Source organism: Lycorma delicatula, chromosome 1, assembly GCF_047948215.1.
Source record: "Lycorma delicatula isolate Av1 chromosome 1, ASM4794821v1, whole genome shotgun sequence".
In the NCBI taxonomy this organism is placed as follows: domain Eukaryota; kingdom Metazoa; phylum Arthropoda; class Insecta; order Hemiptera; family Fulgoridae; genus Lycorma; species Lycorma delicatula.
In genome coordinates, this window is record NC_134455.1 from 288103418 (window position 1) to 288124057 (window position 20640).

At 28.0% G+C, this 20640-nt stretch overlaps 1 protein-coding gene across 4 annotated transcripts in view; it reads left to right on the top strand.

Annotated features, from left to right (window-relative positions):
• LOC142332628 (autophagy-related protein 16-1-like) overlaps positions 1-20640 on the top strand; it is a 129836-nt gene that overhangs the window by 91692 nt on the left and 17504 nt on the right. For 2 of the 4 annotated variants that reach the window (XM_075379198.1, XM_075379220.1), the window contains one exon: positions 3551-3693. In XM_075379198.1, the coding sequence (XP_075235313.1) occupies positions 3551-3693 (143 nt within the window). Of the gene's footprint in view, positions 1-1375; positions 1633-3550; positions 3694-20640 lie in introns of those variants that run through there. The other 2 variants (XM_075379187.1, XM_075379209.1) reach the window with 2 other exon arrangements.

Genomic DNA, 20640 nt, shown 5'->3' on the forward strand with positions numbered 1-20640 from the left:
AGAGTAGCCTGTATTTTTTTATTTATTTCACAGTATAATTGTTTTGATTGTACACATCATGTCACGATTGATCTGCTCTACAGACTAAAATTTATACATAATGCACCTTATATAATATCTTGTAACTGATAAAAGAATGTATGGATTTGTAAAACAATTTTATCAGTTGTTCAGGTTGTTTTGGTGCTGTTAAGGGTGATTTTTATCAATAATTACTAATTACCATGTGTTGTATGATATGTTAAATAAATAAAAAGTGTGTTTTTTTTTAATTCTGGGTTCTTCAGTTCCTGTTCTTGAGAACTCAAAAGTTTTGCTGGAAATATAAGAGATTGGAGATGAATGTGGTGCAAGGGACGATAATTTTCTGTTATTGTCCTTAGTTTATTTTTTATTAGCCTGTTCATTTGTTGGAAAATTGATTGTTTAATGATCTGTAGTATTGTTTGTGACATAATAGTACATGTTACTTAGGAAGATCTGGTTTAGTAAATTTAAATTAATGCTTTGATAGGTAAATGTCCTCATGCTGGTGATAGCAGAATTCTGTCAGCCATACTAGAGGAAATGTGGTATTTAGAAGAAGAAGCATGGGAACATTTTATAATCAACACAGGAGTTTTTAAAAGTTATTTAACTATATAACTTTTATATTAGAATTTTAATTGAAAATTATTAATTTGATGAAATATATCTTAAATTATTACTTTTATTGTTATTTTTAAATCATCAAAACATGTTGATCTCATACATCAAAGCTAAACCATTTCAAGGAGATTTGTTTGATTTTCATTATTACTGACAATGTCGGTATGAACCAGTAAGCAAAGTAGAAAGAAAGTGTGTACCTACTAATCATAAAACATGAAAAAAAACTACAGACATCAGCATCTCATACTATATCACCATTTAGAATAACGTCCATGTTTAAAATAAAATACATATTCATTATTAATAATTTTAACTTATTATGCAAGATGATTACTATAGATTTCTGGAAGTACATTCATCCAATCGCATTAGAGTCTATATTATAACAGGCTCGGTTTTATATTTATTTTTTATGTGTTAATAATAAACAGAAAATATAAAAATTATTTCCATCCATTTCTAGTTTATTTAAATTGAATTTATTAATACTGTTGAATCGTGATTTCTTATCTATTTTGGGGATAATTATGGTTAGATGTGTAATAACCATTATTTTCCTTGTAAAGACAGTTTTTAACTGTAAATAGTAGCTACTCATTTAATGAATTTTTAAAAATATCATACTGAGCCCTTTATGTGCTTTCAGTGGTTATAGTGTAGCCTACCTAATTATAACAAAACATACAGTAGTTATCAAAACTAAACAAGGTCCGTTTTTTTACAGATCCTGATGTTAATCCAGATCCTGAGTCATCTTCATCTTTTATCTCGGTAATTGATTCGGTTGTTCATGAACATTCAGACATGATCTACTCTGATGATGAAGTTATTATTACTGTTAATGACAGTGAGGAAAATATTCATTGGAAAGATATATCCAGAATATATTTAAAAATTTATAATTTTTCTTCTGATAGTATGAGAAAATATTCAGAAATTTTCAAAAAATGATTACTTTAAAGGACTATTTGATCTTTCTGAAATTTCTTTTACTGTTGAATTTAATAATGTAATTTATCAAACCAACTAACTGGTGTGCTATCTTCCAAAAAAAATGAAACTATTTATCTCAAGTCTTTTTAAATATACAAAATAAAACAAATGAAGACAAATATATTTTGTTTTTGATATATTGTTGTGTTAAGGATTCTGTAATTTTTTAAATTGCTGTTTGCTGATCAAAACATCCTTATTATTAAAATTATATTAGAAATAAATTGCATTATTAACATTATATTAGAAATCAGTTTGATTATTCTGTGAAAACATTATTATGTTTATAAACTAGACACCTCAGTAATGATGAAGACTTCAATATTAAAATATTGATAATAAACATAGTTTACAAAAGAAAATACCATTTTTGATCATTTTTATGGATACCTGTGTGCTATGGATTCTTGTAGATAATGTTTTTATCCTTGTAGAGAGTGATTCTTCTTTCAACTGTAAAGTAGGAAAAGCTGTAGGAATTAAAAATAAGATTTCATAAATATTGCTTGAAAAGAGATTATCTATACAACTTGACGTTCAATGTGCAAAACACTAACAGATTAAGATGTCTCGTCCCAACAAAAGTTTTTTTAAAAATTAATGTGAAATTGGTTAAATAAATGAAAAACTTTATCCAGATAATTTTTATAAGATTATAATCATGGGAAATACAGTGAGAAAAAAATCTTGTTGGTTCATTGAGATCAAACAATAGGAAGGAAGTAAGTAAAAATTTTGAAAAAGAGATTGTAAAAAAACGTGATTCAGAAAAAGTTTTAAGTACCTGCAAGAGAAAAGAAAAAGCAACTAATTTACCTGATCTTACACTACTACAAAATATAAGTACTTAAATGTTTCACTGCAGTCCTAAAAAGAATAGTGCAAAAATTGGGACAAAAGAAGCAGAATAAAAAACGCTGTTGCCCAACACTTAATTATGTTCAACATCGTTAAACGTGTAAATTTATTTTAAAATTATAACAGTTTTGTAAAATAATGAAATAGAGCCATAAAAATGACAATTTATAGTTTGAAAACTTAGATAATTTTAGCCCTATTTTTTTTTTAATCTGTGTAATTTTTCTGAATTTCTATTGGTTTATTTTATACTAAATTCGACATAATCATGTCGAATTTATGCATTTTGTCATATTTATCCCAATTTTTATGTTTTATATTGATATATATAAGTACTTTTTTCTACTTGTGAAAACAGATTTATTACAATTTTTGTTTATTTTTTGTTAATTTATATAAAAATGCTTTTATGAATGTACTTCCAGCTTAGTTTTTTGTAAAGATTTTTTTATTTGTTGAATTTATGGAATGTCTATTACGTGTTTTGAGATTTAGGTTCATTTTTCTATTTCATATTGACAAATTTATGTGTTTTCTTTTTCACTTATTACTTTTTTGTAGTGTGCATCTGTGTCAGTATTTACAGTTTTTCAATATTTTATTAAGATTTATTATCCCTACTAGAGTCAATTATGTTATGATTAATTTACGTAAGATTGATCTATTGCAACAATTTCAACTGATTTACATAACAATTACGTACCATTAAAAGAGAAAATGAATAAAGATATTAAATTATTTAAAAAATCATTAAGAACTACTGATGAAATAAAATTTTAAAGAAATCTTTATATTTTAGGTTGCTGGTCGATGTTCAGGTATATTTAAAATTTAATATCTAAAAATAACTGCAACATCAGGCAATTGCAAAACTGTTGATTGCCTGTTGTACACATCCCTGGACCACCCATACAAACTTCTACTCCAGTGCTGCCTAGTATAAAGTGTAGCAATGAATATCTTAAGTATGATTTTGTACTGTAGCAACTGTAAAAAAAATGTTAATGTTCGTTTATTTAATTATTTTTTTTAATCAATGTACTCACAGGTGTTTTGGAGAGCAAAGGAATGCTAGTAGGCAGCAATGCTGGAATTATGAGTGTTGACTTTGATTCAACAGGGACTCTTATATTAGGTGCATCTAATGACTTTGCTACTAGAGTGTGGACAGTTGTGGATCAGCGTTTAAGGGTGAGTTGGTTGCTGAACTTTATATTTTGTACTATATTTATTTTGCATTGCTTTTTCGCCTTCAGTTGTGTATAGTTCTTCCAGGTTACCTTTTGATTAGCCTCTTCTATTAGTCTTTCACTCTCATCTATATTTTTGCTGTTGATGCAAATTTATATTTAAACCCACTGATCTGTATTTCTTCCTTAATTTGGCCAATCCATCTAGTCCAGCTCTTCTCATTTACCCTCTTCTTACCATGCAAGTGTCTGTTGAATGTTAAATTATAACTTCATTATTCCCTTAACATTACCAAAACACTTCTAAAGGGTTTTTACTTACCACCTTAATTTCCAAGATACTCTGTCTCTCTTACAACCCCATTTTTTATGTGATCTTTCTTTGTTTTAACCATTATAATATAAATACTGCAACTTCACTACCTGCAATCCACTTGGATCCTTCTTTGTCAAAGTCCAGCACTCATTCCCATTTGTTAAAATTGGTTGGTACATAAGTTTTTAAAACTATCACTCTTGCCTTTTATCTTATTATTCTATTTTCTACTTTTACAGTGATGAAATTTATTTCATTTTTTTTTTTCAATTATTTCATCTCTAATTTTTTTTGTATGTGTTTATCAGTTTTATTGAACTGTTTAAATTATTATTGGTTGTTGGGTTAATTATGAAAGTTTATTCATAAAATAAATTAATTATTACTGTGTATTTTCCCACTATTTGTTGTTAATGCAGCAAATGCACGCTATACCTACTTTAATTTAAGAATGTCATTTTGATGAAAGTAAGATGTTAATATCAAAAAATTAACTGAAAGTATATAGTTAATATTAAATATTTTTTTGTTAAGCAAATTATTTTAATGGAATTCCATTATATAATAATTTATGTTATTACTTACTGGAGATGTAAGGATTAAGTTTTTCTTTTATTAAATATAGTTTTTAGATCAGATATTATAGTGTTGTGAATATAATTTACAACATCAATTTAATGTATTTAAATTATTGCTGTAATTATTATAAACAATTAAAAAACTGTATATAAAATTGGTGAAACATTAAGAAAAATCTAGCATGTTTGCTAAAAAGGAGAAAATCAGCTCTGTTACAGACTAAACACAGTTGTGACATGTAATATTTTATGAATGAAATAGAAAAATGAAAATGTAAATTCAATTAAATTCTTTGTTTACAGTAGCAAAAGTTTACATATTCACCATAGTTTTACAAAAGATGTTCCAATTTAGCCCTCTTGTGCAGCAATGCATTTTTGTGCTTGAGTGATCATATTAACTCATCTAATGCAAAATGTTGTTATCAATGTCGTCAATTTCTTGTTGAATGCTTGCCTTCAATTCATTGATATTGTGGGGATTTGATTCATCAATTCTATCCTTCAAATAGTCCTGAAGGAAAAAACCCTGACTAGTCAAATCTGGGGAATGCAGAGGCCACAATTCTCTGCTGACAGTTTGTTCTTCTGTAAAAACTGCATGAATGTGTGCTAGTGAATCATTGATGTGTGACACTTTGCTCCATTTTGTTGGAAGAAATCGTACTCTTTTTCATGATATGTTAACTGAGCATAAAATTCTTCTAAAATTGTAAGGTATACTTCTTATTTTTGAACCGTCCAGTTCTGGTGCACTCCAAAAATATTGGTCCGACTATACAGTTACCAGAAACAGTACACCATACACCAATTTTCTGGTGTGAAGTTAACACACACATCTGGTGATGATTTTCACTCTTCCAATACCTGGTGTTATGCTAATTTATATGCCCAGATAAATAATTCTGTGACATATCTGACATGAAATATAGCATAGTGTCTGTCTGTCCATTGAAAATATTTTTGAGAAACTGAAAATTAAGATGTTTGTCTGTTGTCTTAAGCTGTTGCACAATTGTGATTTGAAATTTAAATTATGAAGAATATTTTTGCAAGATATGTATTTTATACCACTTTATTGTGATAACTTAAGTATAATTTTTTTCAAACTAACTGATTCTTCTTTGAATATCGGCTGTAGCCGTTGGAGTCCTAAAGGACAGTCACCTATTTTGTTTTGCATTTGAACTGATGTTGTTGTACATTTTAAAAATAAATCGTGTATGATGCTATTTGATGGGATACTGGTATTTGGAAATTTTTCAGCAAATATTTGACATTTTTTTTAAAGAATCCAAAATGTACATAAGCTTCCACTTTAAAAGCCCTTTCTTCAATTGAATAAGGCATTTTAGAAAACCTCAACTGCAAAGAATAAAATTGTATTACACTGAATCATGAACAGTTTACAGCTGATAACAATAGATAAGAGCAGGAACATACACAACCAAAAGTGATGCTGCTAATAGCAGCATTAAAAGTAACATTCAAATAACTGCCGTTTGAGTCAATTTAATTCAGTTTTAAGTTGCTCCTCCGGTATTGATACTGATTTCCAAAAAAGAGAATTCTTTAATTAGGTGATAGAAGGATCATTTAATTTTGGGTTTCTGTGAATTGCTGTAAAACCATATATACATACTGGTGAATGGCATATTATAATTTATAAAAATGGAAGTGCATGTACCTACAAAAATTTTGTAGGTAGTAACAGGCAGCCATTGTAATTATAAATTAAGTTAATGTCATTAAGGAATATTGTTAAGGAGAATAAAACAGATTAAGAGCTAGAGAAAGTGTTGAGGTTACCTGGTTTTCTTGCCCTAAATGGAGAGTGGATAAGTGATACTAGCAGTATTTGATGGTAATTTATGAAGAGAATCGTGGTGTTAGAAAAGGATAGAATACCCTCAGGAATGGATGAGGGATGTGGAGAGTGGGTGTTAGAACATTTCATTAGACTACAGACCATATTAATTTTGCAGTTTCATAATTGTGTGAAAGAAGAAACACCCAAAATTCAGTCATTTTTCAAGTTTGATCAAATTGCTTTAAATGGATTTTTTTATGTAGTTTTTTATGATAATTAAAAGCTATTTTAGATTGAATTCACATTGAGTATTCACACTTGCATGAGTATTTGGTTGCACAAGCATGTGGAACTTTGCACAAAAAAATTTCAGGGAGTATATATAAGCAAGAGGTGATGTGCTGGAGGTTGCTCATACTCAGGTACAAGTCATATGTGTATACCTGCTGCTGTTTACAATATAAATTTTTCAGACACTCAGATTTGTTTTTATGTGTATGGTTATTATAAGTTATTTTTTATTTTACAAGTTATTTTTTATAATCTTTTTTAAAAGTATATTTATAAATTTTTAAACTTTTTTCTTTTTGTTTTTTCTTTTTATTGTTCAAGGCTCGCACAAGCAACCTAATACTTGTGCTAGCTTGTAACCAATGCAAATCCAGCCTTAGACAGACTTTTCATTAAAAGAGTAGGTGTATTATACCATAAGCAACATCTGACTTTATTTTTATAGATTAATTTTCTTTACGTGACAGAATCACAAGCATAAATGAAGTAAATAAACTGTTTTTGAAAATGCTGTTTCCCAGTCCATTAGAATGTTCTGGTGTTTTTGTCACAGGTCATTTTTTTACTGTTTGCCAAAACTAGAAGTGTTCTGAATGATCTTTATCCATACCTTTAGGGAAAAGTAACTACTCTGTTAAGGTGTAGTGAAAGTTAAAATTAAAATTGTAGGTATTGATAAGTTGCAGCTTTTATTCATATTTAGAATTAAATAATAGTAACAGTTATCATTCACTTTCCATTCCAGATTTCCCCTAATGATAGTAATCAAGCATATTTTAATACATATCACAATCTGGTACTTACATGTATTCTCTCACAGTGCCCGTTTTTCATTTGCTCCACCCCTCATCCTTTTTGTGTTTTTTAATCTACGTACAAGGTTGCATCTTGTGACTAAGTGTCTCCACCCTCATCAATGAACAGATCATTTCAACCTAGCTGTATTTTTATGCCTATCAGGAAATTGTATGTTGCTTGTTTAGGTTGTCTGTTTCATTTTATTTTGTAATGCTCTGATTAATTTCATGTTGTATCTAAAGAGGTTTTTTTATGAGACATTAACTGTCAAAAGTTCCTTTTTGAAAATCTGCTGTTTTTTAACGTCCCATACAGGAAGGAATACTGCAAACTATATTATTAAAAATAAAACTTAACTTTTAGACCTTGACTCTGGGTTTCTTTGAAAATAGGTTTAAGTTGTTTTATCAAAACTTAAATTTTATCATTTTTGTTAGACACAACATATTAAGCATATTATGATTTTTTTTTAATTTTAGGCAAGAAAATATTCAGTTTTCAGAGAGAGGTATTCCATGAGTGATTTAAATGAAAAATTTTCATCTTGTTGATAGTTTCTATTAACTCAAAATTTTACTATATCATTATTCATTGTCATATTGCAAAAATAAATAGGAGTAAATCATATTAGTTTGTAAATAATACAATTCATTAAAATATTAATTCAGTAAAACATTGCCTAAAGACGGATAGGATTAGCCTGGATTACTATTTTTTTTATATAAAAATAATAATAGTATAATAAAATAAGAGAATATACTTTTTTAAGGATTTAACATTATGAAAAGAAATTATACATTGTGTGTTTAGTCATTTAACCTTATGGTTGTACTTAATCTTATCTTGTCTGGAAAGTGAGAAGTGAACATGTCTCTTGTTACCTTTCTTTGAATTGAAATTTTATTGCTTATCGCTGTTCTATGTCCATCAAACTGCAGGTTATATTCAGTTCTATAATGGAATCATAAGGAGAGCCATGAGATCCTCTGTCCACCACAGGGACTGGCTGTAGATTAAACATCATTACTCTAAAAGAAAGTACGTCTGATCAGTGCATCCTAGCATCTTTGGTGCTTTATATGTTTCATAATCTAAATAAATACTTGGTCAGATAGTGAACAGTTATTACATAATTACATTAAATTGAATTATTGTCACTTTTTACAGTCTATAAATTTTAATACAGTGGTGCATTTGAATTTTATATGGATTTGATTTTAAAAACCGTTTAAATCACATCTATTTAGTGCGTGATACATTTTTGTTAAAGTCAGAGGTAGAAATAAATTACAATCAGCAACATGGTGGCAGTAACCCTCTCACTATTATCTCATAAATTTAAGTAAAACTAGCACAATTTGAAATAATGTATTTCACAGAAAACTCATTTATATTTTAACCTCACAGCTCTGTTATAAAATATTTTTCTTGCTGTGCATACCAAGTAGAATTTAAATTAATGTAGCCTGGATTAATATACATGATATTTATGTTGAATAGTTTTGTTTATTATTATTTTATTTTTATGACAAAAAGAATTTATAATCGATATCTATGATTATTAATAATATTGGTAATATAGCTTTGATTTGTTAGGTTGTGCATTCATAAGGTGCATATACTTTAAACATAATCACAGAAATAATAACAGTTTGTTTTCAGTATTTTCACTTATAAATTCTAGTTATTCTATAGAACAGAAATCTGTGCTCTAGGTAATTATTCAAGTTCATTCTTCTGTTTTAATAGAAAAAAAATTGGAGAAATATCTGCATATTAAATCAGTTGGTTGATTATACTATCTACCACTCAGTTTTAAAATGTATGATATTTTCAAATTCTTATTTCAATATATTGTGAATCTGTGATTGATAGTATTCAGATTTATTTTATATTGCAAGTATTGATCTGTTTCATGAATATTTGTTTTTCTAACATTAATAGTTGTGGAGGTCTATGTACTTTAAATATGAATAGATATATTGTAATGACTGTAATTTTATATGATCATAAATATGTAACATACTATGAGAAATATAATCATACAGTCCATCAATTTTTTACTATACAAACCATCAGTTAATCATGATAAATAAAAGATTGTTAAATTTCTTTTGTTCACAATAGTTAAGTGCAGCATTTCTCAGAAGTGTTTGCTCTGTAATTTTTTTTTAATATTCAATTTGTTTAAAAATGAAGAAATAATAGTTGTATGTCCATATACTTTAAAGTTTGCAGTGTTTTTCAGATTAATCATTGTTCTGAGTAAAGTTTTAATCTATGCATTTTATTGTTAATTTGCTATTGCTGATTAATTAGCAAAATTATTTATTTTACTTGTAATTTTGTCTTTCTTTTTTTTATAATTATGTGTGAGAAGTTCATTCTTATTTATTTTGTTATCAGAACATTATTGCTTAAGGAGCTTCTGCATTCCTTTCTATCTGTTTATCTATCTTTCTTTCATTTCATTCTTTTTCCTTTCTTTCTGCAGTTCTTTCTTTTTTTTTATCTTTGTTCTGTGTTCTTTATTTTGGACACTTTTTTATTAAACTGAGCCATAAAATTTTTTCTCATCCATTTTCTTTAAAACATGTTTATTTTTACTTCTTAAACCCATTTAACTTTAGATAATTCTCTGTAACATTCCATTTCAGAAGTCTTTGTTTTTTTCTTCTATTTCCCCACTGACCATTTTGACTGCCATTAAGCATTACACTTCAAAATAAATATTTTTTAATATTCTAATGGCAGAATCTGTGTATAATATTAGTAGATTCCATTTCTTTAGTAAACTATATTAGCTCATGATGATATACTTTTAGACAGTATTTTTTTAGTTTTTTTTTAGTATTTAAACAGTATTTTTTTAGTATTGGAATTAAAAAAAATTTTAACAAGAGTGCTTGACTCGCTTGAATAATATGGTTTTTTGTATGTATATTTATGTTGTTATTACAAAAGTTTTTTTTTTAGTTTTCTTGTTTACCTCTGAAGAGTCAGACATTTTTATAATTTTTTTTAATTTGATGTAATAAAAATTTTTGTCATATTTTTAAAGGAATTATACGTGTAGTCTTCAGTCATTTTTTAAATGTGTGAGAATATTTTGTTTCTAAGCCACAAGACTTAATGAAAAAAGTCATCTACGTTACATTTCTTTGTCATTTGAGAAAAACTGACATTCATTGAAAATAAAACAAAAGAAAACAGATTTTTTTTTTATTAATATTTTGAATACTTTAAATTAGCCGAGAAGTAAGTATGAGAGAGGTACTTTTGAACATATTCTAAAATCATGTTGTCTTGCATGTTAATATCTTTTCTCTTTGTGTATAATGTACCAGAAAATCGTTAGGAGTTAGTGTATTGTACCACACTTGCAGGTATTAGAATCTTGATTTTTAAGTGAGTTTGGAATGGAGTTTGAAATTATTCTCCTTGGTTGCTTGGTTTGGTATGAAGAAACCAAGCAAAAGACTGGTATATGGAAAAAATTATCAGTTTTGATGAGCTTCTAAATTCATCTCAGTTTAAGGCTGTCTTCTGTATTATTTAAGGTAAAATTGGTACAATTGGAGGTTGAAAATTATACTGAGCAAGCAACAGGACATTCCAAATAAACAAATGATTCTGACAAGGAGCAGCTGACAACACAATAAATAGCATAAGAAAGAAGTTAAGTTATTTCTTTAGACAAAAGTGTTCAATCATTAACCTTAATTCATATCTAAGGCATGACTGAAAAATTATATTTATGAAAATTATCAGATATGACTTTTCATAGTATGGTGTCACCAGAAAATGGAATTTCTTTTATGAAAATAGTTTTATAAATTAGTTTTATGAAAATAGTAGCCCTTTTTATAAAGGAAGAGTATTTTCAAGAGGAGATGCAACTATTTAATGAAATTAATTACAAAAGCAAGAAGCAAAAGTGATGCATACTTATTTATACATCTGTTATCAAGTAAAGGTTGGTCTAAGTGTTAAGAAAGCATGGGAGGACAAGACAGTATGATTGAATAAAAATTTAATTGAAAGCTACATATTTTTATCAATAATTTGCATAAAGAAATAAGTGGGATTAAAGGAATAATTTAAGTTGCGAGATGTTAATATTATTTTGATATTAGAATGTAATAGAATAATTCAGCAACTTATTTTTAAAAGGCTCTTCTAGTTTCCCGTATATTTTTACTACAATATTCGAATTTGATTGGTAAATCTTTAATTTCTTTGTGTTTTAATGGTTACCTAAGGCATAATATTATAGTAATTATTATTGAGTTTACAGCTAATATCCAAAAGATGAAAGTATCCTAAATAACTGCAGGAATTTTAATAATTGTTAGAAAATAAAAAGAATTTTCATTGCGTCAGATTCACCAATAATGATATAAAATTAAAATTTTTATGTTTAATAATGATTTGTATGACTTTGGTTTCATATAGACTAGGGAGTGCCCCAGCACCATGTTCCATTAAAGTTGACTAGGAAAAGTTACATATGTATGAATAAGATGACTCTTATAATCTAATATGTTATTATATCTAACATGATAATATGTTCTCTTATTATCTAATATGTCTTCTCTCAGTTAAAAAATACCTCATTTAAAAGTACAAATATGTTGTCAAGTAAGCATTACGTAAAGCTATGTAAAATTATTTTTGTATGCACATAATGCCAGTATGCATTAAGCTGATGTGGAGCTTCATGGAGTGAATATGAGGAAGCCTCAAAATCCCCTACTTGTGATATGCCACGCTGAAATAAAATGTTATTACCTCATTTTTTAAACTGTAATTTACTCTTTTCCAAAGGGAATACTTAGAGTTAATACTCACTAGGATTATTTAGGCGTACGGTAATATTTTTCCAGTGGCCCAAAAGGACATCCCATGATTGAAAAGATGGTATATACAAAATTTGTTTTGTTTGAAGACCAATGCCTGCTTAAAACAGCAAATGACTAAAAATCTTCAAACTTGCAAGTTGAGAATAATTTAATAGTTACTAATTACTGTAATGTGGACATAAAATTTCATTTATTTTTGAGATTGAAAATAAGTTGTTCACAACTAAAATATTTTGTGTAAAAACAAGAACTTGAAAAAAGCTTCCCTAAAAATTGAAAAAAGCTCGAAAAATGTTTTTATTTATTTGCATATTTTTTAGCAGAATTTTTTTTTCATGTCTTCCTAGGAATAGTAGTAGTGCAAGTGACCAAAAAAAGTATATTTTGGGGTATAATTGGAGGTGGGGGAACTGATGAAAGTTTAAAAATGTTGAGTTTTGAATTTTTTAAAGCTTCTTTTTTATTTACCTAAACTTTTAATATTATGTTAAAGTAATATTACTTTATTTCATCATAATTCACCCCAAATAAAAAAAAAATCTTTGGTAACTTTTTATTGATTATAAATTTTTCAGTAAAACTTTTTTTAGTTTTTTCCATTTAATGTAGTAAATCAGAAAAAAAAAAAATCAAAAACGTTTCTTGAAAGATGTTTTCGCTGATGCCTTCACTTTTAGTTCCATTATGTGCAGCCAGTCGGTCAGTTTGTTTTATTCGTTAATAAAGCTCATAGTCTATGCACAAATATAAAGAAATAATTTTACTTAGACATAAATTTATCAGACATACTCTTCAGAAATAGGTGGTAATTAACTGTTCACATTAGCATCAAAGATTTGTGGAATATTGGATTACTGCTGGTTAGAATACTGAATCATATTCTCATTTAGTTTACTGATTATGTGTTATAGTAGGGTATTATAAATTATTACTGGGCTACAACTTAAACTTATTATTAGGATTTAATTTCTAATGTAATTTAGCTTAATGTGATGATTTAATTTTCTTGGAAGAACACTGATTGTTACAACAATCAATAGCAAATTTTTTTTTTTAAATTCAGGTAAATTTTACCCCAATGTTTTTAATTAGGTTATTTAATCAGTCTTCAATTATTGCGCTTACATATATTGATTATAGTATATAGATGTGCTATTTATTATTTGTTTTTTCTTTCTTAATTTAATGGCTTATGGATTAATAAAAAAATTTGTCAGTTTTTCTAATGATTTTGCTAAACTTTATCCAAGGTACTTGTTTCTTATTGTTGATAAAAAGACCATTTTGTTATCTAATTTCTAACAAAATCTGGTAGACTTGTAAGTTAGATATCAGTTGAATATAATTATTTTCTATTTTAATTGTCTGTTTTACTCAACTAATAACTATTATTTGTTGATTTTACTACAGTAATTTTGTTATTGAATAGAGAAAGTTTCTTTTTTACGAATTTTCTCTAGGTTGTTTTCTTTTTCTAAACTGTTTAGAATATTATGATTTGGTGTTGTGATATTCATGCCCTTATAAATGTAGAAAAATGTCTAATTGTAATGAAATGACATATATTTTTACATGAAATCTGTTTTTAATATGAGCAAACAGAAATCTGTCAACGGAATCATTTAAAGATTTCTATCTTGAGATTTCCCTCAGAAATGTGGGTAGAAGGGTTGTGGCCGACTCCTAAAACTAATTACCCACTTTGGGACATCAACTACCTATATCTGGGAGTACTCATTTACTGTAAAAACCATTAAATTATTCAGTTTTAAATATAAATAGCCATTATTTTTCTTTATTTAACATATGATTATCAGGTATTATGGCTAGTAGCTTTTCTGCCTGCCTGTAAAATTTAGTTTGTATATATTAAAAATATTGTAGTAAAATTTGTTTTTATGTACAACAAATTTTTTTTAATTTGAAAGCAGTTTGCTATATTATTGTCGGTTCATCAAAATAATTTTTAAAATGTTATCATTTAAAACATTAACTTTTCATCTTTTCCTAGCTTGTTCACCAGAAGGAATTATATGCTATACAGCATTATAAAAATATTCCAGTTACTTAAATGTTTATTGTATGTGCAGTATTCTTGGTTATTTTTCATTTTGTTAAAACGTTGCTGTAATTTTTTTCTAACAACAAGCTTATGTTCTAAACTTTCTCGGTAAAGGTTGATATCTTATATTGCATTTTTAAGTACAAGGAAGAATTGTAATCACGAAAAATTTCGATTTTCAGATTTCAACAGAAATATCCATTTTTACCATCCGGGAACCCATTTTGATTAGATGTCTGTATGTACATACGTACAGACATCATGCATACGTACAGATATTCATCAAATGATATGTACAGATATCATATATATATATATATATATATATATGATATATATATATATATATATATATATATATATATATATGTGTATCTCGCATAACTCAAAAACTATTAGCCATAGGATGTTGAAATTTTAGATTTAGGACTGTTGTAACATCTAGTGGTGCACCTCCCCTTTTGATTGCAGTCGACCTAACCAAAAGAGTCCAAAAAAAGCCCAAAATCCAAACAATTTGGATTTTGGACTTTTTCTTAACTGTAGTAATAAGCCCTCATTAAAAGCATTTCAACAATATATGAAAACAAGTGGTACTTATTTTCATTGGTTCCAGAGCTGTAGCCCAATAAAATTTTAATTAATGAAATTTTTGGATCTTACAAGGGGAAGTCATGTCGGTAATGCCGACTTCATTCCCTTTTTTATTAACTTTTTTTTAAATTTAAATATATTGATTTAATTATTATTAACCTTTGATTGTAAAAAAAATTCACAATAAAATTTATTGTAAAAATATATATATTTTTTTTAATAATTATATTGATATTTAATAATAATTTAGTAATAAAAAAAAATATAAATATATAAAAGGTAATTTAATAGGCGTACAAGGTAGTCATGATTCACATCAGATTTTTTTATTTTGCATTGTATGAGTAAAGAATTTTTAAATTTGAAAACAAAAATAATCCTTTAAATTTTTGCATTTTCTAAAAAAAAAAATATGCACAATTTCAATGAAATCACATCAGATTTTACTGTTCAGATATAATAAGGAAAAGAAATAGAATAAAACTATATAATATCGTAGCTGCACTTATTAGCCTTTTGTACTTAACTTTTATCGATTCTGATTACACATATTTATTTCTGAAGACGAAAAAACAATCTTTTTCACCTCTTTTATATTTCGTCTGCAGAAAGAGGTTGTTCTGAAGAGTTTTGCGATCAAGAAGTGGGTGGAATAACGTATGGTTCGCTTGATTTTATTTGTAGATCCGCATAACATAAGTGTAAACTTATAGAATAACTGTGCCCTTTTGATTCGTTCAATAATTTCAAAAGTATATTTTGTGAAATAATATGGGTATATTAAAGAATCTGTCGACTTAGACGAAATTACATGGACAGATTGTAAGGATGGGTTTAGAAGATTAAAATCGAGATATACCTAACGACACAGATGGCTTTGTGCAGGAATAAGTGAAAATGAAAAAAGCTAAATTATTTTATCATAATTACCATAAAACGGTTAATAAAAGCCACTAGAGTCATATCAAGAAGAGTTGTTCGCAATTATAATTTGTACAGCTGTGAACAAACATCGATTTAAAAGATTTGTTTTTTAACGTCATTTTGAGGTTTCGTATTAAGATTTTCGTTTTTTGATTCAAAGATAGTTCAAAATTCTTATAATAATATTTTTACTCCTAAAAAATTGGATAATAAAAATAGGTTTTGTCGTCTATTTTTAAATGTATTTATTATAATATAAAGCATCATTAAGTTAAAAATTGTAGAAGAATGAGTGACGTTCAAACAAATGAACATTTGTGTAAAATCGTTTAGAATGATTACTATTTACTTTCGTCTGGACGTTCGTCGTTAAAGATTATTAACTCTTGTGTAGTTTGCGTGTTGGATAATTTACTTGGATTATCCTTATATAAAAAAGTGTTTGTATATACGAGTATATTGAATTCAACACATACGAAAACATAGAAGTATGCGATAAATTATAAGATTTAGAGTTAAAGAAAAGAAGTCTACATTTTAATAAAGATATCGCAAGGTACAGAATTATCCTCCTGACATTATTAAAATTAGATTATTAATTCAATTCTTCGGAGACTACTGGGAAACGAGTACTGATTGCCATCGCATGATTAACAATATTTATCGCACGTTACGTTAAAAAAACATAGAATGTTATTAAAATTCGTTATTAATTGTGTTTAATCTAAATTCGTTTACATTCTGCTTTAGCCATCTTAATGTGAATCTGATGAAACCATGTTGAATACTTCATTAATTGTGAAACGTTACGATCACGCTAACCTCATATTTTAATACCTACAGCACAAGTTCCTTCACCTGTTGTGAAGGACAGGGGAAGAATTAAATTAGAATATATCGATTAAGAATCGAATTGAAATGTTTTAATTAAACGTGTTAACCCCTAAAAAAAGCTGATAGATCCGTGTTTGCATAACTTCCGTCAGACCTGATGCGCAGTCAATGATTTTAATCCTTTTTTACAAAAGGTAAACTGTATTGCAGTTTACTATTACGCTGTGGATCACATACTTTATCGGATAAGATATCTGGATATTTCGCTTATGCGTGTTAGATTAAGATTAACAAAATAATTCGCATATAAAAACCAATTTATCAATATTTAACTTGTACAGAGTGTTGTGTTTTTATATTATTAATTAATTTATTATGTAAGATTGTGGTCTTAATATATTTTCCAGCATTTTTATTTAACATAATAGATATTTTTATCATCTGGGCCGTTATTAAAATCGAAAGGTCAGTTAGAGTCTATCCATTTTGTTTCCTCGAATAAAGACAAAAATCGTAGAGTTGTAGATATATAAATTGATAAAAAACGATGGCTGTCATTTTTTATAGGGAATTATTTTTGAAAAATTTATTAAATCCGACGAATGAAAAAAATTGACCACGGGGATAGGAGAATTGATGATGATTTTGTTACCCGATTCCCGATCGAGGTATATATTTATTGTGCATAGCGCAACTTTTATATTTAACTTCTATATTTTGTAATTTGTTCATCATAGGTTTTGTCGTTGAATAGAGTGGTGATTTTGCTGATGATGTATCTCGCAAAAAGATGAAAAATTAAGTCAGGTAAATTAGTTTTAAATCTTCTGGAGCTATTATTCTCTAATAGGACAAAACCTAAAAGAAAGAATATTGCCTCGTTTAATTTATGTCTCGACATTTTTCTCTTGCGAACTTTGAATCAGGAATCGATGAAGGAGAATCCGATATCGTTTGTTACTGAAAAAAATACCTTGAATTGTAAAAGTATACTTGTAACTATCTAATGTTAGAATTGTTTTGTTCGTTCTTTAATACGCTATTAATCGTTCGGTTTATTTTAGCTATTTTGAAGTTACTTGAACAGTTAAACCGATATTGTTCACTTTTCGACTACGTTTAGCTTGGAATCTGTGTTTCTTGAGCGCGTTACTTCCGGTTCTACTGTTTTGCTCTCTAATTTATTTTCTTAGGCTATCTTCAATCTTTTTTTCTCCAAAATTACCTTCTCATTTCTGACAGAAATCTTCACGTTCTTATAATACTTTTAATGCATTATTTCAAGTTAATATTTTGATTATTTGCTAATTGTATTTTATCTGTAATGAAAGCCTGTGCATTATAATAATTTAAATACTGTATTATTCTGATGCGCATGAATGGGATCAGTTTCATTTAATTTATATATATATATGTATAAGTTACTAATCTGAAGATATGTTTCACTCTTACGATTATCGTCTGTTTTATTTAGAAATCATCGGTAAGATCTTTTAGGGCAGCACGTCTAATTATTTTCTCCCTAATAAATACTTCTGCTAGATTATGAATCGTGGAGTAGCCGGTCAGCATAATCGAATCGTACAGCTTTCGTTTTTATTTTTTAATTACTCTAACACTAAACACTAATTGGATGTGCAAGCATTTGGTCATTTATTACGATAAAATTATATGTTGCACTTAATCCCCTTTCTTCTTTCAGTAAAGAAAATCTTGTGGCTCAATAACGGTATGTTAGAGCTTCTTATTGTTACTTATTTTTAAATTCGTTTCCAGACCGCTCGATGTAATGGGGAGAATTACAGATAGGTTTGAAATAAATAAATTGTAGATTCACTTTATTATTATGTTGGAGAGACTGTTGCATTAAATTGTTGTTGAAAAAGTAATATTTTATGACCGAAAAACATTTTCATGGTTATGAAATTATAGTGTTTTTAAATTTATTTTTGAATTGCGATTTTATTTATTTAAATCGAAATAATTTATAATCAGTATAAAGAAAGAACCTGTTTAAGGGGTATTTTCAAACGATCCAACTTATTTATAGCGGTTATTCTCTAACAAACAGTTGTAAACTCGATCGCAAGTTATCCAGTTTATAATGATATTGTATATTGATATTGAAACAATCTTCTAATCAGTAGAATAATGAAAAATTTTTAAACCACATTAGTTTGGGATCATCGACTCAAGGGCTGAGCAGTTAGAGTTAATTATTTTCAGCGAGCGTCTGTTTACAGACCGTTTACTTCGGAAAAGGTTGGAAACGGAACGATTTTTTAACACAGCTCTAACCCCACTATTTTCCTTTTTTATCCCCAAAACACAAATACAATTTTAGGTAAATCGTTCGTATCAAGAAGTATAAATCGCTCGAACATACGTTCGAACATACGATCGTTCGTGCGCTCCGCGCAGCCGCCCGGCACACCACCATTGGTCCGCTCTGCGCCATTAGCAGGTAAAATAAAAATTTGAGGACATACAACAAACAAATAAACCCACATACCATCCTTTTTTACGGGAAAGATTCACAAATTTTAACTAGAAAAAGAAGCCTCCTTACGAGAGAACACTTATAACAAAAGATGTTTACTAAAAATTTTAGACATCAGACGTATAAATCGGTAATTTTATCCCAAACCTTATGTGGATCTGAATGTTTACAAATCTTCTCTAGTAAAGAAATATTTAGATTAGAAAATAAAATTTCCTCAGGAAATCACAAAAAATGAAATAGAAAATAGAAACAAATTTAGAAAGTTAATTCATAAAATAAGCTTTACAGAAACGGAAAAACAATTTAAACCTAAAAGAAAATGGACCGAAGAATGGAAAGAACAACAAGGAATCAGAATAAGAATATTTTGGGAAAAGAAGATGTCCAAAATTATGCGAACATGGTCCTTAGATGGTTTGAACGTAAAAAAAAAAAATTGTTCATATTATTTGGCTGGATGCAGCGTTTGATTCTTCAATTGGAAAGTCTACTGTCTGAAGTTGATAATTAGATGGATGATACTTAACGTAAACATACGTAATCAATAGATTACGTATGTTTTTTAAAATTTATATTTAATAATAAAACCTACTAGTACTTATTACAGTTTTGCTACACGTACTGAAAATTCCCTTTCGCGTATCTCAACGTTTGTTGTAATTAATCTTTTCTTCGGTCGAGCTCTTTATAACTCTTACTGAAAAGGTAAGAAATGTATTTATGAATGCTTATTTTTAGTTTTTCGAGCGTACGAAAGATTTAATTCATAAAAGTAAAGCTGCTATTAATATTTCATACTATCAGATAAGCTGTTGAATATAAGCATTTTGCCGTTAGGTATTTGCTAATGGAAAATATTTTTCGATGACAGATCGAATATCAATAGATCAACAGATCATGATCAATTGATTAGTAGATCGAGACGCGTCATATTTGTCTGTGTGGAATGCAATGCATGTAGTCTATTACTTTAAACCTACCGGGTTGGTCTAGTGGTGAATGCGTCTTCCCAAATCAGCTGATTTGGAAGTCGAAAGTTCCAGCGTTCAAGTCCTGGTAAAGTTAGTTATTTTTATACTAGATCGTGGATACCGGTGTTCTTTGGTGGTTGGGTTTCAATTAGCCACACATCTCAGGAATGGTCGAACTGAGACTGTGCAAGACTACACTTCATTTACACTCATACATATCATCCTCTGAAGTATTATCTGAACGGTAGTTACCGGAGGCTAAACAGGAAAAAGAAAGAGTTTATTATTTTAACTAATTTCTGTATATTCGGTTGGCTTACACCGTAACGAACTTCATTCGTATCAGGTATGTTTTACGCTCAGTAGATTGCAGGTGCAATTAGCGATAATATGCCGGAAGGAAAG